Below are 27,741 nucleotides of genomic sequence, written 5' to 3'. Positions count from 1 at the left end.
GCAGTGACGAGAAAAGCCGTGATGACAGAGCAAAGGAAATCCTCAAACAACAGAGAAGAGAAAGGAAGAGGAGAGGGTTGGTCAGGAGCAGGGGAATAAGGAAGGTGCCCTACACATACGCGCATGCGCACATGTGCAAATCTAGCCATTTAGTAAGAGAAACAAGTTGGAATGAGGCTTAACGAGCAAGTGTGTTAAGTTACTGGTTGGTTTTTGCTGTCTGTTTGGTAGCAGCAGCCACCTCCCTAAGATGCTTGCTTTGCCAGCACTTTCACTGGCTTTTGGCCTGTTGGGAGCCCCAGGAGAGAATTCCTGGTTAGAGGATCCTCTGTGAACGGATTCTCACGGGGCTGTAAATGCACAAGAGATAAACCAGCTCCGTTGGTCCCACATGGGTGCCACTCGGGAAGTGAAAAAACCTGGTGGCGTAAAGATCCAAATAACCCCTCAGCTCCTACTGCTGGGTTGCTTTGGATCCCACTTCCAGCAGAGCCCTCTCTATCCTCCTCCGAGTCTGTAGAGGGCGCTCATGTCACTGGAATCCCACTTCCTGGCCTAGGGCAGGCAGAGGAGCAGGAGCCCTGAGTGCCTCAGATCCTTTCGCAAAGGAAAGTCAGCAATCTGCCCTTCGGCGATCTCAGGACGCCTTTGGGGCAGGGAGTGATATTTCTCAAAGGGTGGTATTTAGATGAGCTCTTTAGTTCAGCTTGCATGCTTAGGCACTCACGTGCTGGTGGATTAGGAAGGGGCAGCACAGGTTAGAGTCCCTTCCTTGGGAGAATGGTTCGTTTTTGTCCTTCTTGCCTGAAGAACTTGTATTTGATGTTCTCCACGTCCCACTGTGCTGCCTCCATTACCTGCCTTCTGTTTTACTGTCTTGTTTTCTACATGCCAGGCACGTGGCCTTTCAGCCCTTCCGGAAGCTTTGCTGACCCGGCTGGTGTTCCCACGGCTCCTTCTCAGTTATCTGTTAGCCCATATCACACTTGCCTTGTAGTTACTTAGGTCTCATACCCCCACTGGACTCTAAACCCCTACAGGGCAGAGACCTTGGGGCCTCATCCATCTCTGCAGCCCTGGCTTCTAGCATAGGACCTGGTGCGTGAGAGGCCTTCTCGGGTAAGAAATGAATTAATCCACTTAAGTAACTGTTGGTGACTTAGACTTGCTTCTAAGATGAGTAGAAGAGAGAGTGATTCAAAGAAATGAGTCACTTCAGTGAATTCGTAGGCTCTTTATTAGAAGGCAGTAGATTTTCTTGGGTAAGAGGTCCTGCCCTTGGCTTTGCCACCATTTTTCTAGAACTATAATGTTTTGGTGTATGTCTTACCACCCCCCCTCCCCATGATACTGACTTCTTCATTATGTTACCTGGAGGCAGGTTCCAACCATTATTGCACACTTTTGACCAGGGGTTAGCAAACTACAACCCATGTGCTAAATCTGGCCCACCGCCTATTGTTAATAAAGTTTTATTGGCACGCAGCCACACACATTTGTTTATATATTGAGGGTGACTGTTTTGTGCTACCATGACTGAGTTGAGTAGTTACGACAGAGACAGTAGATCTACAAAACCTAAAATATTTACGTCCTGGCCTTTTACAAGAACAGTGTACTGACCCCTGTTTTAGATGTCCCGTTGCGGTCTGCCAGCCCACAGTCCTCGGTTATGCAGGGATTATCTGATGTGAAGCAGCATGTTGAAGAAGGGGTACGTGCATAAAGGGTTTGAAACACCTGGTTCCAGCACTTGCCATTCGAGGAACATTCAGCACATTGTTGTGGTACTGTGCGATCTCTTCTTCATCTATAAAACGGGCATGGAAAATGTCTGCCTCACAGGTGATTCTGTGCCCTGCTTGTGAAAGCACTCTGTGGATGTCCGAGCAGGCCCTCAGAGCAACCGTGGACATTATTGCTGCTGTTCTCTTTCTCAGGAGGAGGAAGCCAAGAAACTGGTGAGTGAAGCCATTGCAGCTGGCATCTTCAATGACCTGGGGTCTGGAAGTAACATTGATCTCTGTGTCATCAGCAAGAGCAAGCTGGACTTTCTCCGCCCGTACTCCGTGCCCAACAAGAAGGGGACTAGGTGAGTGAAGGAGATGAAATTCTGCCTGTGGCCCTAATTTCCTTGGCCACTCTCAATCTCTCCGTGGCATTTCAACTGGGTTTTCTTGACTGTTAGCCACGTTAGGTTTAAGTAAATCCAGTGTCCCTGGGGCCGGCCTTACACAACAGACCTGTGAGTCATTGTTTGCTTTATTTGCTGTCAGGTGTAGGAAAGTGATTTAATTTGAAAATGTTGGTGGGAGAGGGAGAGCAGGGCCCAGGAAAGAGCCCTACCCTGGAGGGTTGTGGGGGAGAGGTTCGAATCGCCTGGTGTTCTTTCTCTGGTCTCTTAAAGAAGCCCCTGAATTCTGTATGAAATTCTGTGAGAAGCATTTTTTGGGGAAACCAGCCCATAGCTTTTCTCAGAGTGGTCCAGGAGTCGCAAGCAGTTATAAACCGTTCGTTAGGAGTCTCTGAAAGTCTTGGGAGCTGACTGGTGCCTCCTGCCCTCCAGGGAGCCCTGTCCTTTAGCCCGTGGCCATGTGCCGAGCAGGCTCCGTGTGTCGGTGGAGCGGCCCGGGCTCGGACTGGGGGACAGGGTTCTAGACGATTTGCTGAATAGAAGTGGAAGGTTTCCAGCCTCGTGGCTGGAGCATGCAGACGAGCTGCTCATTTGCGGTCTCCCATGGCCGTCCGGCCGTCCTCTGGCTCCCGGCCTCTTCTGTACCCTGCGTGGCTCAAGACGTGGCTCCTGACCGCTGCTTCCAGCCACGTCCGTGCGAATGCAGCACGGCAGGATTTATAAACTCAACCACTTCCGTTTCGCCCCACAGCTAGCCCAGAGTGTGGCAAGCACCTTCTGGAATGCTTACTTTAACGCTCACTACTCATACCCAGATTCCAAATCGGGAGTAATTCCAAGGAAAGAGTAGAACATTGAGAACCAGCACTGCGCTCGGCATTGTGGGAACTCCCGTGTGCTCATGGAGGGTAGGACAGCTCAGCAGCAAGAAGTTCTCGCTCAGGGGTTGGAGAGATCTCGTTGCCTGCCGTGTGACTTTGGGCGCGTCAGTGTCCCAGTCTTTGAAATGATGGAGCTAGATTAGGTGATCTCTAACGACCTCTGGGGTACCTGGCGCTGTACTGGGGGAGCAGGCTTTGCCAAACTCCCTGATGGACTGCCTCCCCCATTATTTGCAAGATGCTGCGTGAGCTGAACAAGTCCATGGCGAAGAGTTCAGGGAGGGGGCGTGGTTACACTCCATCCAGACTGAACGGTGTCCTGGGTGAGGATTCCGGAAGCCATGTTGGAGCCACGGAAAAGTATTTGTGTTGGACAAGGAACCTGTGCTCAGCAGTAGCACATCTTAATTCTTGGAGACGCTGGCTTTCCTCTGGAAGGGAGACTGAACGAGAACAGAAACAAAATGATCCCGTCGGCTGGTTGTGAGGGATTCAGTGAGGTGGTGTGAAAGGTGCTGGGCCCGTGGCAGGTGTGGGCAGCTTGCTCTCTAGACGGAGCTTGCTCGCTCCTCGGGCCCTGAGGCGGGTGCCATGTGGCGTCAGGCCCCGTGACGACAGCGTGTACTCTGGGATCTTCCCGTCACCTTTTCTGCCAGTGGCTGATCGCTGGGGCGCTCCCTGGGGTAGGGGAACCTCTCCCAGAGTGGGCAGTCCGGCGGGGGAGAGAGCGGGGGCAGAGCCTCAGGCCTGGGCAGGTGCAGACCCGGCCATGCACCTTCCTCTCGGCTCTGCCCCCAGCCCTCCGCAGCCCTGCTCCGGGAAGGAAGCCCTCTCTGCATGCCGACACCGGGCGCCATGACTAGGGTGGCGGGGCGGCGCCCGCGGCCAGGCCTCCCACAGATGTTGTGCTTCGGAGGAGTTGGGCGCAGCAGCCACGTGGGGCTCTGGCTCCAAGAGGACAGGCTGCCAAGGGCCGGTCTGGGGGAGGGAGCCACGTCTTCACACTGGCACGGACGGGTGGGGCACATCTTTAAAAGGTGCTGCTGGCCCCTCCTTGGAAGGGTGTGGTTGGGACCCGAAGGTTTGGCAGAAACGCGGCCAGCCATTCTTTGCTGCTCAGGCTCCTCTGACGTCACCCACTTTTTTCCGCTTCCCGCTCCCTGTTTGAGCACAAGTGCCCATTCGAGGGGGTGATTTTCGAGGAGCACGTGGTCATGGCACAGCTAGCAGCCTTCTGTTAGTCCATGCCAGATTGACAGAAATAATGTCCCAGCTGGGGACAGACCAGAGGAACAGTTGGATTTGTACTGTTTGACGATATTGTAATTCCTGGCCCCAGTGTGAGAATTAGCAGCTCAAATGTGGATCTCACAGACCGCTTGTGCTCAGAGAAACCGCTGTCGACTCAGAGAGAGGTGTGGGGAGTGTCGTCGCGGTGATCCGCCACGCCGCCACAGGCAGCAGGCCACCCTCCTCGAGGCTCAAGGGTGTCGTCAACAGTGACAAGCCCAGAGTGCGGCTGTGCCATTTTTATACTTAAAATGTTCTTGAAGTGTTCAAGGTAACATTTAAGTCATCCTTTTTTCTATACAAGAGAAGGGTGATGGCGGCTTAACAGATCTGCTTCCCGCTGATACTGAAAGGTGCTCTTGGGAGGTTGATGCTCGAAGGCGAATGACCAAGTGTTTTCCAGCATCTTCTGGGGATGGTAAGGTGGTGGGGAAGGAAATCTGAGTGCCCATTAAGTGCCAGGTGCTCTGCAGGAGTGCTTTTAATGCACATCTCTCCCAGGCGTCCCTATTTTGTGGCACTTGAGCACTGAGGAGAGCGAGCCTCGGGACGGCTGAATGAATCCCCCCCAGGCTACAGAGCAGGGAGTCAGGAGAGCCAGGCTCTGCGTCCGGGCTGTTTGCCACCTTACCTGAGCGCATGTCCCTCGCTCCGGCCCCGTGTGGGGCCCCTTGAGGAGATCCTAACTCGGCCTTTGTTTCTGTCCCGTTAGGTTTGGCCGGTACAGGTGTGAGAAAGGGACCACCGCAGTCCTCACGGAAAGGGTCACTAGCCTGGAATTCGAGGTGCTGGAAGAAACCGTGCAGACGATGGACACTTCCTGAATGGTGTCCGTGGATTGGGGTGGCGGGGTTACTGCTCTACCGGACCGGGGGCGGTGGAGGCTCCCCCGTAAGACATTCATTTGGCAGTGTGTGCTGATGAAACCCAATAAAAAATGAAAACCAAACTGAGTGGCTGAGGCCTGGGGGTCGTGTGGTTTTTTGGCCACCAAGGCTCAGTGACCTGGCCTGAGTGCCAGTCTGCGTTCAAGCAGGCGTGAGAGCAACGTCACCCTCCTGAAAGCAGGTGAGGCCTCATCCGTTGCAGCAGTCAGATGGACCTTTCTCCCCACCCCTTGTGCTACTTGTCTTTCTTCAGGGCGGTCCCAGGGTTTCTTGTTTTGTTTTTTTAGGGTGAGGGCAGCACAGCCTTTTACCTCAGCAGCCAAATAGGAAGAAAGTAGAGACGATCAGTTCTAAGTACGCAGAAAATGCAGGTAGGTTAGGTGGACAGTTTGCTTCTCCGTGGCCGTGTACAACTGGGTGCGCTCCACTTGGGCCGGTTTCACGGAAGTCAGAGGAACGCTTTGGGGCTGTCGGTAATGATTAGGATGCCATCATTTCACAGGCACTCAGGCCTGCTGAATGGTTGAAATCTCACGCCTCCAGAGCGTTCTGGAGTAGGCAGTGTTGCTCTCATAGTGTTGGACGTAGATGGCATGCAGAAAGCAAGTTCATCTGGGTCTGAGGCGGATTCTGCCAAGGGTGACACAGTAGAGGCTCAGAGCCTTAAGCAGAGTAGGTGTTAAAAAAAACCTGTGTGGAATCAGAAAAACCTTCAGTGGTAGAGGCGAGGCAGAAGATAGGGCTTCGACTCTCCCCTAGAGATAGCGTGCTGGGATACACAAGAAAGAGTCCCGGCACCAAGGTCTTCCAGAATGAACCCACCCTCGGTCCAGCCCCCCCTTGTTAAAACTGCAGAGAGAGGGGTAGGGAGAACAATGCAGTTACTTAGGGCAGCATTGTGGCTGACGATTGTCAGAATTATCTGGGGAGCTGAAGAAAATTCCAAGATTACTCAGAATGCCTGGGGTCTGAGAAATGTTTTTTAAAGGCGCCTCGAGAAATGTTGCTGACACACGAAGCTGTTTTAAAATTATGAACCCATGAATTGTACACATTGACAGAAGTGACCCCTCTTACCCCATTTTATTTCAAACATGGAGAACAAGTACAAAGCAAAGGTTGCATCTGAAGAAAATGTCTCAAACCCGACAGTGTTACAGTAGAACAGAGTTCACACATGGAAACAGAGCAGTGGCCCAGCCCAAGTCCTTTATCCCCAGGGAGGCCTGGGCCCCTGGTCAGCAAGTTGGCTGCAAGCGGACCACCTGACCAGAACGCTAACAGAGCGGGCGGGCATGTCTCTATCTAGCTGGAGGGCTGAACTGTCACCAAGTCAGCGGGTGACAACTTAGACCATTTGAGGATTAACTTGAGTATAAGCAAACGATTTCCTTCAGAGCTTGAGTTTTCCTTAAGTTCACATTTATAAATTAGTCTTCACAGTTAATCCTATTTGGGAACAAATAAATGAACATAGTTCTGGTTTCCTATGCATAATACAACTGTATGTTAACTCTTGACTTACATGGTCCATGGGTCAGTTTTGTGAAGGGGGGAGTGGCAACCATTTTGGGATCGTCTGCAAGGCAATGATGCTAGGTAACTTGCAGATTTTATTTCAAATTCTGTCAGCAACGCTGAAGGTAGATAGTCTTAGTCCCAGTTTACAGATGAAGAAATTAAGGCTCAGGCTAAGGAAGATGCCCAGGGTCGCGGCGGGAAGTTGCAGAACCAGAACTTGCACAGAGAACAGCCCAAGGGCATGTTTTATATTTGTTTTTTGGTTTTTTTTGTACCCCATGCTTCCTTCCCACGGAGGACAACGCTTAACACTGATCGTTAAGTGACCTGCCAGCACTGAAGCAGGTGACGGAAGTGCCTGCTACACGGCAGGTGTTCAGGAGAAGGCGGCTGAGCCGGACTGCATGGAAGGCACACGTGGCTTCCCAATATTATTTGCCTTCTGAAGCTCTGTGCCAGATGCTGAGTTCTCCTCATCGTCATTCATCGAGTTATAAACATAGATAAAATATTAGGAAAATCACTCTGCTTAAAAAAAAAAATTTCCACCTTATCCTTTTACAACAGAGCAAGCACACAGCTTGATTTTTTAAAAAAGATTCTAAGAGCTAAACCGAACTTGCTACTAACCATTTTGAAAGGCTCACTACAAATCACACCGTCTCCTGCAACCCCCCTGTTCTTACAAACCTTGACAGGTCACTGAAGGAATTATCCTCAAGATTCACATTACAGTCCAGACACATGGGGCGCGTCAGTGGCTCGCCGAACCACTCACCCTTGGTAACAACCCAGCTGAGATTGTCCACAAAAGTTTAAAGAAAGGACTTTCGAATTTGACCACCAGTTAACGTGTGACCAGTGCCCCTCCCCCCAGCTGCTCTGCATTCGGCATCTGCTGTAAAGCCCGGCCCCCTCGGGGAACCCGCTGAACCCTCTTGTCTTAGTTGATCTAGGCTACCAGGCGGCCACTTTGGAGAGAAGACTCAAGTAAGGCAAAGTGGTGCGGCTCTGCTAAGGCACGCCGCGTCCACGTTCAGGTGCTTGAAGTCCACACGTGCATCTGTTTGGCAACCTGGTGCACATATCCGATGTCCGGTCTCTGGTTGGGGTCGGGGTAGATGCACATACTGACCAGTTCTCGCAACTGTAAGAGAGAGAACGCTGCGTGTTATTTGTAGGGAAGCAGTAGCCTCGTGAGGCTCTGCCGGCACTTGACCTGTCTCGACTCCTTCAACCCTCGCGGCTCTGGGGGGTGAGGGCTGGCACTTCCGGTAAGTGACGGGTGTGCAGGCACGGCCACCGCGGAGAGCCAGCCGAGACCAGTCCTGCGCCTGTCCGGCCCCAAAGGCCACGCTCCGAGACCTCGCGAGCGGGTACGTCCAGACAGCTGTGAACTTCCAGCTGCCCACGCTGCTGTATGCGTGTGTGTGTGTGTGTGTGCGCGCGTGCTGTCGGTCATGCGGATACCCAAACCAGAGGACAAAACTCAAGGCGAGGGCTTATTGATGATAATAAATGCATTAACATGCAGCAGGGCTGCAGTCTGCCCACCCCCTGGCCTCTTTATTGTGCTCATGAAAGACAGAGCTTTTAATTATACAGACACCGAAGGCTGCTCCTGCCTCGGGGTGGGGGAGGGGCGCCTTGAGCCTCTGATCGCCTCGTTCTTCTGATAGCCAGAGTGCCAATTATTTTAATGGTAATTAAGATAATGACCTTAAAAAGCCTACGTCTCAACTTGCATCACTGGGCCCGCTGCAGTTTTAAATACCTGGTGCTGGAGGGGCTGGCCTGCCCTGGGGTCGGGGGCAACGGCGGAGACACGCTTGGTTCCCAATAAGGGGGCTCGTGTGGACTCGGTGGCCACGCTCAGGGAGTCTGGGGAGGGCGGAGGGGTCACGCGGAGGCCCCGGGGCTACTGTACGTGCTCCACGTTTCACACCTGAGGTGTTTCGGGCTGCAGACGAAGTTTTTCCGGGTCGGGCATTGGGAGCATCTCCTCCAGTCCGCGTGCCGCCTTTTTGGGGTTCCGCTGCTTTCTCGGCACCGGGAAGCCCCCCGGACAGGCGCTGAGGCCGAGTCTGCGGTCAGCCCAACACGCCTGGAGTCTGAGGCTGCCCACGATGAGCACGTACTTTTCAGAGCCCGACAGCAGTCAGGGGAAGGCGGCGGCTGGCCCCTGACAGCTTAATGTACCCAAGAAAAACACATCGGGGTAAAGTCATTGTGACTCCCAGTTACTCCTCTGTGAGTGGACTGTGCGGTTGGCAAGAAGAGCAAGTTTGGTAAACTTCAGAAATCAAGAGAAACAGACAATAAAGTGTCTTTATACCCATTTCTAAGAGGCGATGTAAACTTCAAAAGTGAGGTGTACTGAGTGACTCCAGTGCTAAGAAGCATCTCTCCTCACCACACTGCCTAGAAATGCTGGGTGTACGAGGTGAAAGCCAGATGCCCTGGGGAGTACGAGGTCACGGAGTTGGAATGATGGACTTGGGAGGGAAGGGGGCTGAGGGCTTTACTCAGCAGATTCATTCATTTCAGCTTCTGTCTGGAAGGCAGAGAGAAGTTGTGATCTGCTCCAAATTGCAAGTCTAAGCTTCTAAATGGTACAGAGTTCCAAATTTGTTAATTTACTTATTTTTTAAAGTTTTGAAAATGCTATTTGTTTGTTTATTTATTTATTTATTTATTTGAGAGAGAGAGAGAGAGAGAGAGGTGGTGGGGGGGGGGGCGGGGGACAGAATCTGAAGCAGGCTCCAGGCTCTGAGCACAGAGCCCGACACGGGGCTGGAACTTGTGAATCGTGAAATCATGACCTGAACTGAAGTCGGATGCTTAACTAACTGACTGAGCCATCCAGGCACCCCTCCCAATTTAAAACGGTAAGAAAAGAGGGGGCCCTGGGTGGCCCAGTTGGTTAAGCATCCAACTCTTGATAACTGGGTCAGGTCATGATCTCGTGGTCATGGGATCAAGCCCCTCGTCGGGCTCCATGCTGAGCATGGAGCCTGCATGGGATTCTCTCTCTGCCCCTCCCTCGCCCACACACACACACACACACACTCTCTCTCTCTCTCTCTCTCAAAAATAAACTTAAAAAAAAAAAAAGGTAAGAAAAGAAAAACCAAATGCAACTATTAACTTGGTTAAGAAATCTAGTTTTTCCTTTCCTGCCAACTTCCACTCCAGAGCACTTCGACTTCTTCCAACGATACGTAGAAGAATTCTGTAAACCACTGAGGCAAAGGCCATGAGAGTGTGTACTGAACAACCCAAGGAATGTGTACTCCTGGTCCTCTCTCTCTCCTCTGGGAGCGTGCAAAGCCAGTGAGCACAGCCTTAAGTATGAAGCCTGCCAAGAGAAGGGTGGCTGACGACCCTTTTGGCTGGCCTGCCTGGACATGGGGTTCAAGCACGTTGGGAGACCTGGTCTCTGCAGCTCAAGCCCCCGGGAGACCAGGGCTGCTCCTTTCGGAACCTTCGGGATGGGGATCGCGGCGAGCTGCACAGGTGGCGCCTCATCCCAGCTGGACACCTGGGTACTGGAGACATGTGCCATCAAGATACGCTGGCACAGTGGTTGGGGGCGGAGTCTCTGGGTTCAAATCCTGCCTCCACCGCTCGCAAGTTACGTGACCTCGGGAAAGTTACTTTAACCTATCCGTGTCTCGGTTTCCTCAGTAAAATGGGAGTTGGGGAGCGGGGAGGACTCAACGGTAAGTCATAAACGTGGGCTGTTACCGTGACAGTAGCTTCCAGTCAGTGTTAACCTGGTGCTAAACTGAGCGCATCACGTGCATTACCCTCATCCGTACGCCGACCCTGTGAGGTAGAGTCTAGGATCATCGCCACGTTACAGACGAGGAAACGGAGACTCAGAAGGGACTCACCCGAGGACGGTGAAGGGAGCGTGCAAGTGAACACATCCGTCTCAGCCCTCACACCCTCACATCAGCCTCAGCCATCTGTCACATCCGCCCTCAGCCAGGCTGTGTCGTAAACCTGCCATTTCACCTTCACATTTGATTCACAAAGGTGAAATCTTAGCCCTATTTTCAAGAAGACGGACCTGAGGAAGGGGACGCTCAGCCAGTAGCTGGCACGACCCAATGCCAGACCTGTCCGTCTGGACCCAGAGCAGAACGCTGACGGTAAGAACCCAAGGTGTGACTCAGGTCTGTGACAGTAGGGAGACCAGTCCGCTTGCCGTGGCTTCCGGTCGTGGGAGCGGAGTAGCAGCCGGCCGGCCGGGCTACGGGGCAAGCCAAGGCGCCGCCGCCTCCCGCCTCCGCATCTGGTTCCTGTTGTCCGACACCACGTGGAGCCCGTCTCCATGACCCGCAGCAGCGAGCGTCCCACTCAAGCACCGGGTTGGGAGCCAAAAGGGCAGAAGTGTGCCCACGGGGCCTCCCCGGCCAGCTCCTGCTGGATTCGGTGCCGGTGGGCAGGCCACAGACTGCTGCTGGGGGCCCACACTGGTGTCTGTGAAACCTCTCCCGTAAAACTAATCTACTTTGCCCCCTCACTGAGTCGCTTTCCCAGAAATGTCCACCCGGCGAGGTGAACCCCCGCCCAACCCCACAAGATGCCTCTGCTCGTGAGCCACTGCTGGCCATCGGAGTCCCCAGGTCTGGTGACAGCAAACCCACCTTCTCAGAGTAATGTTCTCCAGGGAGAGGTGGGTAGTCACATTGCTCGATCTTCTGGCAGAGGGAGAAGAGATTCATTTTATCTCCATAGAAGGGGCTCTGGAGAGCTGCCATCTGCAAGGGGAGAAGGGTGAGAGGCATGAGTTTGCAGCCCTGAGGTCCGGGGACAAAAGGGACCGCTCCGGATGGCCGTACGGTCCTTCTCTGGTCCTTGCTGCGACTGTCGGGCAGGCTGGCTTCACAACCCCGACGAAGCTGGGATTCAATAGAAAGCAGTTTTAACGTGATCCTTGTCTTATAAGCAAAGCAAGCGGCACAAGGTTTCAGTGACAAAACCCGAAGGGCAACGAGGCGGGGCCAGCCGCGCGCAGGCACACCCCGCCTCACACCTCAGCTCCCAAGGCCTGAGTTTTGGCCGTGCGTGCCGCGCCGGCAGACGGAAAGAGGCTCTGCTCACCGGGATCGGGGCCCAGCAGGCCCGCTCTGGTACCCTGTCTTCTACTTCTAAGAAGCAATTCCAAAGACACCCGTGGGAGGATGTCCGAGGAGTACATTTACGGAATTACTTACCCGAGGACTAGCGTGTTGGGAGTGGTGGGGAGGTAAGGTTTTGGTTTGCATTCTGGCTATTTCGCTAGCTGCGAGTTCAGGGTTCTCTTTGGAAGCTGGACGCCCAGACATCATCAGGGAGGAGGGGCGGGAGGAAGAAGGCTGGCCGCCGGCCACCGACTGCAGGGGCCTGGGACCCTCCGCTGGGCAGAAGCTCCAAGGTGGGAGCAAGTGCCCGGCTCTGCGCTCTGCCTGCTGCGTCTTCTGTCTTCTGCCCTCTGGTCTCTTCGTCCATAAAACGCAAAGACGCTCCACGCACAGGGCTGTGGTGAGGCGTGGCTGGCACCAGAGGCGCCAGGAGCTGAGGCTTCCCGGACTCCCCACCCCGACCGTTCAGGGCACTACTGGCGGGGTGTCTTCAGAGGGGGTACGTGGGAGCTACGGGCGGCTCCGTCAGGCAGCCGCGTGGCGGCCCAGCGCAGTGCCCGCCGGCCCCATCTGCTGATTAATCCACGATGGGATTCAAGTGCTTCTTGTCACTCCCACTCACTGTCGCCTGCCGCCGAGAGATGGCCCAACGCCTCCCGGTGATGAAGTGCCCTTGGGTAATTGTGCCTGCCCGTCCGTTTGGCCTCGGTTCCCTTCGAGGAGCCGGGCTGCCAAGGCCACTCTGTGCAGACTCCTTGGCCGGGGCACTGGGCTACCCGAGGACTCCTCACTTGTCCTCGGGCCCCGGAGGACAGGCCAGCAAGCGCGATCTCAGGGCAGGAAGGAGCCCACGGGTGCTGGGTTTATGGGTGCCCGCTAGCTTTAGTGTCCCGGTCTGCCCCCAACCTCTGTGCACCCCCGTGAACAGGTCCGGTGGCCCCCAGGGCAGGGCCGGCCTCCTTCAGGAGGGCCCAGGGGGCTTCAGACCCAGGCAGCATCCTTGGGCCGACACACGGCCTTTGGGGAAGCAGCCGAGCGTGACCTGGAGACTCTGGTTTCCTCTGACCCCGGTCCAGGCGTCTGCCCGGGGCGGCACCTGTGCGCCCAGGTGCCTGGGCCACGCTCGAGCTTTCAGGTGGACGTTCAGGGCCGGCCTCACCCCTCCTCCCGTGACCAGGGACTCCGACCCGCCCTGAGGAGGGCTATGGGGAGTGGCCCTGGTCCTCGGCAGGGAAGGCTGTGTACGTGGAGGCCCTGCCCGCCGCGGGCTCCGCCAGCCTGACGGGGAGCTGGCTTTACCACTGAGTGTGCAAAACGGCATCGCTCGGGTGATGCGTTTCCAATAGTTAAAATGAGAGCCTCGGGTGCAAAGGGTTAATTGGGCAGCTTCAAAAGGACATCTGTTGCCACAGCGGAGAGCAGCTGAGGCTCCGGGGCGGTCACTCGGGGTGATCTGCGTGCCCCGCGAGTCGTGGCTAGATGATTAAGACAGATTTTCCTGGAAAGTGTTTCTGTTCAGAGTAGAAAGGACATTTAAAATGTTGGTCCACTAACACAGGCCCTGGCTTTCCATGTGTCGGAGCTGGGAGGCTGGCGAAGCCCTTCGACGAGCCAAGCTGATCTGCACAAACCTTGCTGTTTAGGAGTCCAAAAGGGCCCCAGAAATCGGTGGCCTTCAGCGCACCCCTGCCTCCTTTCCGGCACCCTCCCACACAGGCCTGACCGGGGTCGGCAGCGGCTCCACCAGGGAAGCCCTCCCCCCGGCCTCCCCGCTGACAGCGGCTTCTCCATCCACACAGGCAGATTCTAGTGGCAGCGACATCCCCCCCCGCTGCCCCTCCAGCTGCGGGCCCTGGGCCTTCCACCCGGATCAGGGCACTGGGCTGTGAAGGAACCTCGGGCTGCCCGAGAGGCTGGGATTAGAACGATTACCCCGAACGACGAGATCCTCGCACCGGCGACCACCCACGTCTGCACGGGCGACGCGGAGGAGGAATCGCCGTCTGGGGCCGATCCTGGCTGTCTGTCAGGGCTGCTGGAGCCGTGGCTCTCAGCGCTGCTCCTCAAATGCAGAACTGTCCCTCTGTGGCGTTATCGGGATGACATACGACCGGGGACCCGGGAGAGTGCCGGCACTAGCCCCCGCCGGGGGAGCTCGGAGAGACTGGTGTGCGATCTGAGATGTCACAGGAAGAAGGGCAACTGCCTTTGACTCCTGCTCTGTCGGGGCCTCCGACGCCCATCTTGTCACCTAGTGTCTCCCAGAGGCCAATCACCAAGCGGTCTGCAGCCCTGTTCTGCCACGAGGTAAAGGGCAGCCGGACCACGCTCTGGGTCAAGCCACGATTCCAAACGCGCCTCTGCGCCAGGGGCGGCTGATTCTTAGTCTGTTTCCCCCACTGCTTTCTTGCTGGGTCTCAGTCCCTTGAGGCTGCTGTGAGAAGGTCCCCCGCCGAAGATCCTGAGGCTGGCACCGGATGAGCCAATTCCTTCAGCTCGTGCTTCAGAGCTGAGCTCTCGTGTAAATAAATAAATTCCGCAGAGCCCGGGCAGTCCGCCGGACTGTAGTGAAAACAAAGCCCCGGGCCTTCTAACAAGGCCAAGCCCCAGCATCTCTGGGACAGAGGGGAGGCTGCTGAAGTCACTTGGCGCTCCTGGCTCCTCACAACCTGGTCTTTCGTCTCCCAGGGGCTCTGGGCAGAGGCCCGGGTCCCTTTCTCCACCAGGGGCGCCTACTCCAGAAGGCCTGCCCGTCCTGTGTGGCCAGGGCCTGGCTCCTGTCCACAGGGGAGTGGGCTCTGACAGGCAGCCTGGGGACAAGCGCCCATCCTGGCCACTTTCCTGCTGTGTGACCCTGGGAAGTCTCTCCGCTTCCCCGAGCCTCAGTTTCCTCGCACAGAGCCAGGCTGGGACTGGCCTAGCGTGATTTCCCCGATTCACCCCAACGTCCCGGGCGGCGCTGGCCTGGCGGGGCTCCCCGCTGCTGAGCCAATTGGCCGGTTTCTCCTGGTGCTGACCTCTTCAAGACAGATCCCAGTTTGCGCCCACTCCTGGGGGACACAAGCCGGTGCTTTGTGGCAGCTCCTCACTAGCCACGGGTCAACATCAGCATCTTAAAGTGACCTCAGGAGTTCCTCCCTGGATATGGGGATGCGGTGAAAGGGGCATGGTGGGCTGAATAAAGGCTCCCAGAAACGTCTGTCTCTTAATCCTTGAAGCCTGTGAACGTGTTACCTTAAATTCCAAAAGGGAGTCAGCAGATGTGATCGAATTAAGTGCCCCAGATGGCAGGTTCTTCTGGTTGGTCCAAGTGGGTCCTAAATGTAACCACAAGTGTCCTTACATGAGGGAGGCCGAGGGGGATTTGACTGCAGAGGAGGAGACGTGTCGCCAGAGTGCTATGAGGAGGGGGTCACGAGCCAAGGAATGCAGGTCACCTATTTTCCATGCAAAAGGCAAGGAAATGGGCTCTCCCTAGAACCCGGAGAAGGAACCAGCCTCACCAACACGTGCTGTCCACTGAAATCGATTCTGGATTTCCGGCCCCCAGAACGGTAAGCGGATAATGTTGTTTTCGACTTCGTGATAACCTGTTACAGCAGCCAGAGGAAACTCACACGGGGGGCTTTTGAGACTTCCAGTCCATGCTGGGGCTCCCGGAAGGGCAGGCCTGGCCGCATCGGGCAGGTTTTCTCTCGCTCTGTGCTATCGCCCCAGACCTCACGCATCCCCCGCCCCCACCGGGCTCAGGTGTGTCCCTCAGGAGCCACGCCGAATCCTCAGATGTGGTCTGGAGGGGCTGCGTGGGCGCGGAGCCTCTGTGGCAGCTCCTCTCGCCGGCACTCCTGGAACCCACCACAGGCTGCTTAGCGGGAGCTCCAGCCGTGTCTGCGGGATGTTTCCTCCCAATTACCAAGCCCTGGGCACAGATGCATCTCCCTCCCTGTCTGCTGGGAAAACATCCGCTCCCCGCGGGGCCGGGGGTGTGGGGAGAGGGGTGGTGGCCCGCAGCAGAGCCCTTGCCGCCTGACATCCTCCGAGAGGCTGGCCACGGCTGGCCACATCAGCCACACTAGCCCTCTTCTGTGGGAGGCCCAGGTCCTTAGATCAGTGCCTGCTGTCCCCAAGGATGTCAATGCCCGAAGGAATTGACTGATTTCATTGACCTCCCACTGCCAACACGTCCCTCCCTGGCTGCCAGCTGTGCGGCCCCCCATGCTGCCGACACGTAAATCAGCTCAGCTGAACGAGAGGCTGGTGCTGGTGAGCCACGAACACGGACGCTGCCTTGTTAGACGCGCGTTTAGGTGCCGCCGAGACCCAGAGGACCGCCTACCGGGAACCCACGGGCCGAGTGTGGCAGGCCTGGGTGGGCATCAGCCTCCAGAAGCCGAGACAAAGGCTCGGGCAGGGAGCAGGGCGGCTCTGTGCCCGGGGCTTGGCGCAAGCACAGGGAGCCAGCTGCCACCCTCTGGCCCCGGGGAGATGAGCCTGCCGCCTGCCGCACCCACCCTGGGCTCACACCCTGGTCGGTGGCCCGCGTGTCTGTCTGTTTATGTTTGCAGACCCTCGGGGTTCACAGAGGCAGGGAGCGGCTTACGGAAATCCCAAGCCCGGAATGGAAAAATAAGAGGACCAAACCATCTGAACCAGGGACGATATCCATGAAGGCAGGGGGACAAAGCTGAGTCCTCCATGGAAAAGGGGGCCAAGCTGCACTCTGGTTTCCTGCTGGCCAAAGCAAAAAGGGAAACGTGGCCAGTTGTGGGGTAGATGCCAACTGATCGGCCTGCACTGGGTCAGCAGCTCCGGGCAGCAGGGGTGGGGGGGCGGGGGGGGGGCAGGGGCGGGGGATAATGAACTTCAGTGACCTGCCTGCCATTGCCAGAGGGCTTTCTCTGAGCCACGCTCTGTTGGTGCCTCACAGCAAGGGACGGTGTGACCCCATTTTGTACTGGGGTGACGGAAGCTCCTGGAAGGAGACGCTGACTTGCCCCAGGGCCTTCATGGGGTGAGGGGGCAGCTGAGCTCTGAACGCAGGTCCTTCTGCCCAAAGTGGCCCCACACCAGGATCCTGCGCGCTCTCACCCAAATTACCGCAGCCACGTGAGTTAGCTGCGTGCACGCACGCGCACAGTCGGATTCAAACTCGCACGCCCTGCCCCCTGCTACGCGGAGGGCATCTGCCTGGTCCTGGGGAGACCGGGAGCGGCAGTCCGGCCCCCTGAAGACTGACCCCGGGGTGGACGACGCCCGGTTAGTGGGGGGCTGGAACCCCCTCCTCAGAGGGGCAGGGGGGCAGGGCTGTGGGTACAGGAGCACGGAGCCCAGGGAGGGTGGGCTTGGCTTTGTCACTGGCCTTAGCCCTGGTGGCCCTGGTGTTCACCTGAAGAAGAGACTGTACTTGGAGAGATGGCTGGAGAGACCCCGAAGTCAGGATTCATCTTGGGAGGCAGATACCGGTGCCAGAGATTCTGAGACTCCGGAGCTTTGCCCACCTGGCTTTCATTCACTGTAGGCAAAACGCAACCGAACAAGCCCTCTGGGGCTATTACGAATGTGCAGGCACGTGGGGCACCCAGTAAAAGCGGGTTTCTTTCCTTTCCTGTCATCCTTGCTAAGGAGAGTTCCGACTTTCATCTCTTTTCTCTTGTTGCTAAAGACGCCAATTCCCCTCCACATTCCCTCCCGCACCCACTGTCCTTCCCAAGGTCACCGCCCACCCCCCTGCTCAACCACTCTGACTCCCAAACCCCACGGCAGCCGGGCTGTGGAGGGAGACAGGGACGGGGAAGGATACAGAACGCAGCCCTCTTCCGCCTGAGGGGGCCAGGAACTGCCCTGCGCTCCCTGATCCACTGCGGCCACCAGGTGGGCACCACCGCACCCCGGCTGCTCCCGTTCGGTGGCCATTAAAAGAATTCCTCCCACCACAGATGCCCTGTGGGGTCCCGGAAAGCAGGTCTGCTCCCCATCTCTGACAGTCAGGGTCCGACTCCCCCTCAGACCTTCAAGATGACACCGTGGGTGGCCCACACTGCTGACCTCCGGGAGAAGGGGGTCCCAGGCACAAATGCCACCTGGCTTCCTCTTTAACCACTAGGTTGCTTATTTAAAATGAAATGTCTGCTCTTAAAAGCATTTGAGTTGCTGTGAAGTTTCAACCTTGCAAAGGGATCAGTTTTGACCTCAGAGTCTCAATCAGTAACGTGGGGAGGGGGGGACCCTACTGCCAAAGGCCCCGACCACAGAGGCAACCACGGTCCCCACGTGGATCAGCAGTGGGCAGCTTTTTCCTTAAGTTCACGCCCAAGGACTGTGAGGTCAATTCCCAGAGGCAACCGTCCCAAGGAAGCCAAGAAACCAGTCTCCGTGACACCCACACACTCCCGGTGGCCCCTGGCTGCTACCTTGAGCGTCGCCGCCCTGGCGGTCACGGGCCACGTCAGCGTGATAAGGGGCCTCTTCAGCTTCTCACTTCTGAGCCAGACCCCACATGTGCTCAAGTCAGCTCCGGGGAAAGCAGAAAAATAATCAAGGTTCCAATTTTGAAAGCAAACCGTGCTTTCTGGTCTCATGGCCCTTGGAGGATTGTCAAAGCTTTTCACATCTGTTGTTGCATTTATCTGGACGGTGACGGTGCAGGATGGGTACTATTCCCATTTTACAGATGGAGAGGCGGGCTCAGCAGGATGCACAGAATCCCAGAGCTGCCCAGCACGACGGGGCCAGGGCCAGGGTGCTGGAGGGTGTGGCTGCCAGCGTGAAGACACGGGAGGGCTCAGGCCCCCTGCCCTCCCACTGGCGGCTGCAACAGCTTCATGGCTAAGAATGGCTTGTGCTCCCAGACCCCCAAGGGTGGCTGGCCAGAATGAGCGGGAGCTTCTGTTTGTTCGTGGCGTCTCATGTCTGAGCCTGCCAAGACTCAGAAATATTCCCGTCCTTCCATCCTGATTGACCACCACATCTGGAAGTGGCCATTTGGTGGCTCCATTTCATGGCTCACGGGAGGGAACAGTGGTCTTTAGTGAGACCCATATTGCTGAGCCCGGGAGAGTGTGGACACCCTCTGTGGCGAGGGCTTCAGAAGCATGGGCCAGAGCTGACCCCTTCTGTCCCCAACAGAAGCCTGAGGCATGGGTGAATGTCAAACAGTGGACAGGAGCACCCTGGTTACCAGGGAAACTGGGGCAACCAGACCCCCTGCCTGTGCCACAGGCAGACACTGGACTCTGTTTCTAGTCTGTCTCCCTCTGAGCTGCCCAAGGGTGGCATGGAACCCAGTCTGCCACTGGTCACACATCTAACAATGTCCTCCAGCCCAACGGTGTTAATCAGGCAGACGATGGGCTGAGTGGGGTGAAGGACAGGACCCAGATGGTGCCCGTGTCACAGGTGGACACCGTACATCCCTGGGTTCCCACCTTGAGCTGGTCGGGGGAGCCCTGCCCCGGCTGGGTCCCTGACACGCATGCCTCCCTGAACGCCGCTGAGCCGTGAGGCAGACACTCACCTCATACAGCAAACAGCCCAGAGACCAGATGTCGGACTTGAAGTTGTAGCCATTCTCGTGGATCCTCTCCGGTGACATGTAGTACGGCGTCCCCACTGCAACACAGGAAGACGGAAGAGGGGTGGGTGCTTATGCTCTGTGCGGGGAAGGACGTAAGGGGGAGGGGAAGGTGTGGAGGCTGGGGAGAGAGCCAGCCTTGGTCTCCCCGGGTGCCTGGGCAGCCCCCTCTCCCTCTCCGCCTGTCCCCCCTCAGCCAGAGGAGACGCTGGACAGGACCGGAGCTCCCACACTGGGTAGGGTGCTAAAGCCCCTGGGGACAGGGACCTCCTCACACCTGAGAATCAGCCTGGGGACTGGGCAGTTGGGGACAGTGTTTCTGCCAAGGGCCCGGGGGTGTGGGATGCAGTGGCCAGGCTCTGGGAAGCAACTGATCAAATGTCCTTTAGGGTGAGTGCTTGAATCCTAGAAGAGTCCAGATTTCTCAACAGTGGGAAGGAAAAAAAAAAAAACCCAAAAAACCTGTTAATGCTGACCTAACATTCGTGTTCCTAACAGTCCCCCAAGGAGGCATACCCACTTTACAGATGGGGAAATGGAGGCTCAGAAAAGCGGCAGGACTACGGTTCAAACACAGATCTTTAGGCTCCAGGAAGTGAGCTCTTAGCCACTACCCTTGGCTGGCACCAAACGGCATGTCCAGACTTGGGGTTGGCCAAGATGTCTTAAATCAAACCGAGGACAGAAAAGATAGTAACCATAAAAGAAAAGACTGATAAATTGGACTTCACTAAAATTACGGACTTCAGTTCCCCAAAAGACCATTTAGAGAGTCAAGGCAAGCTGCAGGCTGGAAGAAAACAGTCCTTCCATACATATACCCAACAACGGCCCCGTACACAGAATATTTTAAAGCATCTATAATTCAGTAAGTAGAAGACAAACAACCCCCTCTCTCAAGTTAGCCAAAGACTTGAAAGGGCACTTCACAAAAGAGAATTTCCAAGAGGCCAATAAGCACATGAAATGATATTTTTCTCATTACTCATCAAGGCAACACAGATTAAAAGCACAGCAAATTACCACCATCCACCCACCTGAGGTCAAAGTTAAAAAGACAGATATAAACCAAGCCTGATGATGTGGGGGGGGGGGGGGGGGTGGGCAACTGGAACCCTCACGTATTGCCGATGGGGACAAAAAAATAGTACACCCACCTGGGAAAACCATCTATCGAGCTGAAAACGCTGCTGATCCCATAACCTGCCAGGTCTGTTCCCAGGTCAATGTCCAAGAAAAATGAGTGCTTCTGTCCATCAAGAGCCATGATCAAGAATGTGCAAAGTGGCTTTATTCACGATAGCCAGAAACTAGAAACAAAAGCCAATCGACGCTAGAATGGATAAATTGCTCATGTGGCCTGTTCACACAATGGAACAGTAAACATCAACAAACAGGAGCCACGAAACTGGTCGATCTCGCAGACACGGTGTTGAGTGAAAGCAACCATGACAGAAGGGCATGCGCTATCTGATTCCATTTTTATCAAGAACAGGGTATGTATATACGTGAGAATTCAGTTAAAAAGCAGAGGGGGCACACCCTTGACGATGCGGAATTAATTGTACAAAGATGAGAGGGTTTCCTGAGAGGAGGTGAGCTCCTCATCACCAGAGGCAGGCAAACTGCAGCAGAGGGGCTGCTTTGGCGGGGCGGAGGGGGGGCCCAGAGTCAGGATTTGTAAACAGATCTGTGGTCTGAGACTCTGATCCCAGTCCATTCGGAGGATGACTGTCCTGGATGCTTTGCGATCAGACCTTAAAGGTTGCTACACAGAGAACATTTCCACTGGCCTGCAGATGCCACCTGGACATGATGGTGGCTGCTGCTGCTCCAGCCAGAGTCTGTGTAAGGAGCCGGAGTCCAGGGGCGCCTGGGTGGCTCAGTCGGTTGAGCGTCCGACTTCAGCTCAGGTCATGATCTCACAGTTTGTGAGTTCGAGCCCCGCGTCAGGCTCTGTGCGGAAGCTCGGAGCCTGGAGCCTGCTTCGGATTCTGTGTCTCCCTCTCTCTCTGCCTCTCCCCACCCCGCCCCGTTTATGCTCTCTCTCTCTCAAAAATAAATAAACTTTAAAAAAAAAAAAGGGAGCCGGAGTCCAGCTCGGCAGAGGCTGAGCCTGACATGTGGCTTATGACCTGCGATGGAAGGATGTCCTGCGTCACGAAACACGCGCGACCCTGAGGGAGAACAGGCCTTTCAGTGAGCTGGAAAACGACAGGCGCCCTAAAGCAGGGGCCCAGGCTTCAGAAACTCGTGGGCCAAAGACTTCCTGGGGCAACTTTGATTTTGCCAGGTAAGGTGGTTTTAAAAGTACAAAACCCCAACTGCCAGTTAGTGGCACTATTATTATAAAAAGAGAAGGCGGTTTAACACTAGAATAAGTGGAAGAACTCACAATCTCAAACTCAAGGACGGTCCTTTACATTGAAAAGTTTAGCTGCTTGAAAACTTGATTACCTTCTAGCGTTTTCTCAAGTCATTAGAGACGGATGAGGACTTACCACGGCCAACTTGTAAAGGCTGTGAAGAGAGATGGGAAGCCCTGCTCTGGGCTTGAGCGCTCTGGGGCAGGACCTTGTTAACCAGAGGGTTCCGGTGCCCTGTGCAGGACCAGGCCCCTGGGGGGCATCTTCTAAGTGCCTACTCACAGAGTCAATGAATCCGTCCCCGCGTCGTCACTGTTAACACCTTTTTCTTGCAGCCTAATGCACCGCCTGTTTAATGTACTGCCGTGGAGGAGCCTACTGGTTGGTGCCGTATGTGGACACCAACACCCTTTGATGGCAGCAGTCCTCAGCAAGGGCAGCAGCCATCACTTAAATGCATGTTGGAGAGACGGCGTCCTATATGCAACCTCTTGTATATTCTGGTCACGAGGGAGCAAAATGAATGGGCAAATACGAAGTGGATGACCAGCTCTCAGACCAGACGGTAAGGGACTCTGGCACCAGGAAGGCTGTGGATGGAGGTCAGGGGCCCTGTCCCTCAGCAAGGGACAGCAGTGTCCGCTGCTGGCCACATTTCACCCCTACTCCTGGCCCAGGCCCTGGGCGCTGCGAGCACAGGCTGGTCCCGACGCCTCTCGCCACCCTCAGTCTTGTCCTCTGCTCATCTTAGACCCACCTGGGCCTCTATGGGAGCAACTTGGGACAGATGCCCTGCAGCGTGGCCAGGCCCACCTGAAAGAGAAGACTTCGAGTGCCCGGCCCCTGCTTGAGACCCTCATACTGCCACCCCAGCCCAACCCTACCTGCTCTTCGGTTCACCTCTGTGCCTTTGCACATGCTGTCCAGGTAAGCTGCCCCTCCCCCAGCCAGGGAAAGCTAGCTGCTCGGTAAGGCCTGGACTTCTGGGTTGTCCCTCTTTTCTGTCACCACTTTCTCCCTCCTCGGGCCTGCCTGTGGTGAAGGCCTTGGGGAACGTGGGGAAAGAAAGGTCAGGGAGCACCACTTCTCCCCCATGCTGCACCCAACCTTCAACCTCTCCATGGCTCCTTTTGCTTTTACCCATTTCCACAGTGCGGGGGAAAGGCAAACACCCAGATGAACGTGAACTTTCTTCTAAGATGCCAGCGCTGCAGATTCTATCCATCTGCCTGTCCATCCATCCATCCATCCATCCATCCATAATCACCCATCTATTGTCTGCTTATCTACCCATCCATCAGTCTATCTATGGTCTGTTCATCTATCCATCAGTCCACCCATTCATCTGTCCTGCATCCAGTGTTAACTGAGCCTTGATGTTGTGCTGGGCCCTCCCAGGAGTGGGCCCATCAGGAAGCAGTGAGTTTCCAGTCCCCGAAAGTGTCTAGAAGGACACAGAGAAAGGCTGGAGTGACCAGGAGCTGCAGCTGAATCACTTGTAGAAACCTGTTAAAAATGTGGACCCCGGCCCATCCCCAGACCTATGGGATCAGAGTCTCTGGGGCCAGTGCTTGGGACACGGCATCTCTCCCTAGCTCCGGGGAGATGCTGACACATGTCACAGTCTGGGGGGCTGCCCCCCCCCCCCCCCATGGTCATGCTTTCAGATGCCAAGACACCTGCGGAGCAACCAAGCTTACGAAGTGTTAACTTAGGGAAATCTGGCCTGTCCCCGCTGGGCACTGGGTCCTCGTGCCCCCACCCCTGGGCCGATTCTCCAGATCTCTTGACCCCACCTGTGAGCCTTAAAGTTGGGGTGCTCAGCTTGCGCCGGGTGAACACAGCAACTCTTCCTGTTTTGTCAGCTTTTCCTGGGAGTAAGTCTGTAAGACCTGCTTTCTATACTGACAACAGATACTCAAACGTAACGAAGCATAATGCACAACTTGCATGAGTTTTAAAGATAAAATGAGACACTTCAAAGAAATCCCAAGCTTGCGGCTGGCCCTGGAGGATGCATCCCCAAGCCCCAAGGGAGCGGTGATTCTGGGGAAGATTGGGAGAAGCCAACAAGAGGAGGGGCCCTGAAGGCCACAGCCGACTGGGTCCCCAATCCTGCCCCAGGGGCCCCTGGTCACTGCCAGCAAAGCAGCAGCGCAGACCCGGAGACACTCAGGTGGGCCCAAGCCCCCTTCCAGCAGCCTTCCCATTGGAGCCCCAGCCCCGCCAGATCCCAGCCAGCCCCCGCCCTCACTCCTCGCAGTGGGGGACGGAGCTGGCGTATGAAACAGGAGCCTAACAAACCCCGACCTTCCCCGCGTCTTTGCCTAGAACTCCCGGATTTCAAACCGGGTGGATATCAGAGGAGAACGTGGGACCTCAAAGCGGAGGCTGATTAAAGGGGCCGCATCCCAGAGATGCGCCACTCCTGTCAAAACAAACTTTGCTGCGTCTGGAGATGCTTGCCGTGTTTGAAACGTGTTCATTAGATATGAAAAAGGCAAAGATTTCACATGAAGGAGACGCTGGCGTCTGTGGGCTGCACTTCTTCCCCACTCGGCAGTTTTGAAAATGGCTGGAGAAATGGGGGTCCCCGCCCGACACCCACCCGCCAGGTGTGACTGGGGGCTGGGACCCCGTGTGCAATCGTGGCGGCAGAGGTGGGGACCGCATGGACTCGAGGCGGCACGCGCTTCAACCCCTCAGCAGGAAGGAACTGAAATTCTCTCTCCCAGCCTCAGTTTCCCCAGTGGTGCAACAGAGGGGTTGCACTTGAGGGTCCCCGGAGGCCTCCGCTCCACCTCGTGGAGACTTGGCTTCTCTCTCTGGAAAACGGGGACAGGACAACTGACCCACAGGTGCAGGTGGAGGGGCTCTGGGAGGCCCCCTCGGGCCCCAAGAGGGAGAGGTGGACTGCAGCCAGGAGGGCGGGAGAGGGGGCAAAGCGAGCGAGCAAGTGAGCGAGTGGGGGAAGAACACAGGAGGGAGTGAGGACCAGATTCCGGAACCCAAGGAGTGGCTGGCTCCCTCCAGGCTGGGCCCTGTGACCCACATTTCCATCTCACTGTGACCTGTCTTGTGAAACTCCCTCCCCACCCCCAACATCCAACCAGGCCCCCACATCCTGAGAGTGCTCCCCTCCCCTCCACCCACCGACTGGCTTGGCCCTCCCTGTCCTGCCTATTCCCACCCTTCCTCTGCCCCAAGGCGGGGGCCCCTGCCCCCCATGCCTGGCTGGCTTCTTATCCCCCCAAGGGAGAAAGGCCAGGTCCTCAGCCTGGCATTCGAGGCCTCTCCAGACTGTCCCTGCTCCCCGCGACACTGGATCTTTGGGCAGCCACATAGGCACCTCCCTGCCACTCTGTGCAGCACCCTGTTATCCAGGTGTTAGGGTCTCACCCAAGACGGCCCGGGGGTGTCGGATGGGAAGGCGGGTGGCCGCGCTTCGGGCTCTGGCTGGAGCACCCCGCGGGCACCGCGAAGGTGCTCACCTGGCGGCACCCGGGCTTCCTCCTTTGTTAATGGACGGGGATGCTCCCCTCCCCCAGGGAGGCTGCAGCACTGTCGCCCGTAACACCCGGGGTACAATTATTAGAACTGCACTAGGACGGGGGAGACTCTAAGTGGATTCCACAACCCGCCCCCCGTCCCGCCCCCAGGCTGTAAGTTCCAGAGAGCAGGGGCCTTCCTGGTGAGCGGCCCTGGGGCCGGCCTGGCACAGAGCCGGCCAGGTGAATGAGCGGACAAACAGGTGAGCTGCAGTTTGCTTCCCAGCCAGGATCCCGTCTTCCTGTGCTGTCCTCTTGAGACCCTCTCCTTCCCTCTCTGGTGTCAGCTCAACCAGGAACAGTCTGTGCCCTGAAAAATGCCAGGGTGTGGCAGACAAGCCAGGTGCCCCTTGCCAGCCAGGTGTGATCTCCCGGGACCTCCACCAGATCAGAGTTCAGAAACCAGATGTACCTGCCGAAGCAGGTTTTCTAGGCCAGTTACTCCCAAGCGTCCTGGCTGCTGGAACGGGCAGGAGGTGGCCCAGGGGACGTATCTACACAAAGCGGGGTCCCCAGGGGCGCTTGGCTGTGAGGTCCGTGTGCCCACTCAGCAGCTGTTCCCCAGGGCCTACCCGGTGCCAAGCGTGGGCACGCTCACGGGACTGTCAGCGTGGCAAGGACCGGAGGCCATCCTCCCTGCCTGCAGCCCTGCCGGGAGGGTAGATGAGCTTCTCCCCTGAGTGGCTGGGCACCCAGAAAGCTCATCTGGACTCAAGCCCATTTCCCAGGATGCCGTGGCTGTGCCTGGAGAGGAGCGGACACCTCAAGGAGCTCTAGTCCCTGTGGGCCAGGTGACTACAGGGATGTGGTATCCCTCCCTCTGGGCCTCAGTTTCCTCATCTGTCAAATGGAGATAATAAACCTCGTTTGGGATGACTTTTTAAAAAGCCACACGTTTCAGACATCTTTTAAGCCTTGTCTTCTTTGTTAACTCACGTCTTCGGTGAGGTCGGTGACTACAGAAAACGGAAGCAAAGGGGCAGCCCTGGGAGGATCGGGCACGGCCCCGGACCCCCCCAGGGCTGGTCAGGGCACAGTTTAGAGACAAGAGCCCGGCACCCAGCCCGTACACAGGGGCCCTCAGGGGACAGTTTTGCCTGCCCCTTCCCACACCACCCTGGGACTGGCTGTGTCTGGGGGCCTCCTGAGAGCAGGGAAGGCCGCGGGATCCCATCTCCAGCACCCAGCCCTGGGCCAGGGCGGTCGGCCAGGAGAAGGGAGAAGGAAGGAAGTTCTGCCCTGTGGTCAGGCCAGGGGTTGACAGCCTGGGAAAGCCAGCGTGCCCTGACCGCTGTACCTGTCTGGGCTGCCCCCACTCGGACCTGCGAGGTGGCTGAGGCCCGGCACGCGCCCTGGGCACAGGCTGCCTCCCTGCCCACCCCTGATCCCAGCCTGCGGCCGCCCTGTCACTGCCACCGAACAAGCAGGGCCTGCTCTCCCAGCCCTACAATTTGTCTTGCAGCTGCCGCCGTTGCTCGGAGCCAGACACTTGCTTGTAGCTTGTGAGCTGTGTATGGGCAAATCTTTCATTTTTCTTTCATTACGCCGGCGTGTACTGTCACTTAATTTTTATGTATGCAATCCTTCCTGACAAATATGATCTGCTGCCTGGTAATTCGTCTGACGCTCATTCTGTTCCGCGCTCTAATTACGGCTCCTATTCCTGACACCGAGGCAGCCGCTCTGCCACCGCTGGGTACCGCACCTGTCAGCCCGGCCATGGCATGACTAATGCCCTTTCATGCCAGCCTCGTGTTAGCAAATACAGAGGCGGGGAGGGGCCCGGGGGAGGGAGAGGCAGAAGGGGATGCGATTTGCATAAGCCTTGCCAGGGGGTCAGCAGCCTCAGGAGAGGAGGTAGTTGCCAGGGTAACGTGGCTCCCGCCACAGCATCCCCACATAGTAGGTGTGCAGGGACAGCGGATACATAATTCATACCCACGCGCGGGGCGTGAAGGAGCCCTGACCCCCGAGTCCCTTTCTGAGTCACGACGCAACGGCAATTAGTCTGATATCTTGCCGGAGCAAATTTGTGCAGGAGACTTAGCTGTGGCAGACCCGCACTGTGGAGAGGGGGCCTTTCTCCCATGTCGGGGGGGACTTCGGGCCCTGGGTTTCAGCTCTGTGCCGTCTTGCGGTGGAGCCCAGCCCTCGGTTCTGAGAGTGGTCCCACGCCAAGCCCCCTGCGGCCTCGCAGCTCCCTGGCGTCCCCTGGACACGGGCACAAGGCCCCAGGAGGGCTCCTTCCATCCACCACTGGGCCCGGTCGCTGCTCAGAGGCCTCGGGAAGACCCCGGCCTAGCAAGCAGCCTTTTCCCCAGTTCCAATTCCTTCTCATTAATATAATAAGTGCACCAGTCCGAGTCGATAAACTCACACTGTCGGACGAGCCCGTATTTCTGCCCGTTCCTA

General features: G+C 56.6%; 2 protein-coding genes and 1 long non-coding RNA gene across 5 annotated transcripts in view; 1 reads left to right on the top strand and 2 right to left on the bottom strand.

Annotated features, from left to right (window-relative positions):
• Positions 1 to 5,258, top strand: part of PSMB7 (proteasome 20S subunit beta 7) — a 58,816-nt gene extending 53,558 nt beyond the window's left edge. The window contains exons 7-8 of the mRNA XM_019421182.2: positions 1,941 to 2,092; positions 5,018 to 5,258. Coding sequence (XP_019276727.1) covers positions 1,941 to 2,092; positions 5,018 to 5,129 — 264 coding nt within the window. The 3' untranslated portion in view covers positions 5,130 to 5,258. The remainder of the gene's footprint in view (positions 1 to 1,940; positions 2,093 to 5,017) is intronic.
• Positions 5,259 to 6,256: 998 nt separating this feature from the next.
• Positions 6,257 to 27,741, bottom strand: part of NEK6 (NIMA related kinase 6) — an 85,860-nt gene continuing 64,375 nt past the window's right edge. For all 3 annotated transcript variants that reach the window (XM_053908277.1, XM_019421180.2, XM_019421179.2), the window contains exons 8-10: positions 19,359 to 19,453; positions 11,369 to 11,482; positions 6,257 to 7,860 (exon numbers count right to left, since the gene is read on the bottom strand). In XM_053908277.1, the coding sequence (XP_053764252.1) occupies positions 7,750 to 7,860; positions 11,369 to 11,482; positions 19,359 to 19,453 (320 nt within the window). In that variant the 3' untranslated portion in view covers positions 6,257 to 7,749. The remainder of the gene's footprint in view (positions 7,861 to 11,368; positions 11,483 to 19,358; positions 19,454 to 27,741) is intronic.
• Positions 10,401 to 11,362, bottom strand: LOC128778643 (uncharacterized). Its single transcript, XR_008424344.1, has 2 exons — positions 10,692 to 11,362; positions 10,401 to 10,649 (listed from the first exon to the last, which is right to left on the bottom strand). It is a non-coding gene; the product is annotated as an uncharacterized LOC128778643 (long non-coding RNA).

Source organism: Panthera pardus, unplaced genomic scaffold (assembly GCF_024362965.1).
Source record: "Panthera pardus isolate Hobbes unplaced genomic scaffold, ASM2436296v1 HiC_scaffold_20, whole genome shotgun sequence".
NCBI classification, from domain to species: Eukaryota; Metazoa; Chordata; class Mammalia; order Carnivora; family Felidae; genus Panthera; species Panthera pardus.
Note: the sequence above shows the minus strand (reverse complement) of the source record. Positions and strands in the feature narration are given on the sequence as shown.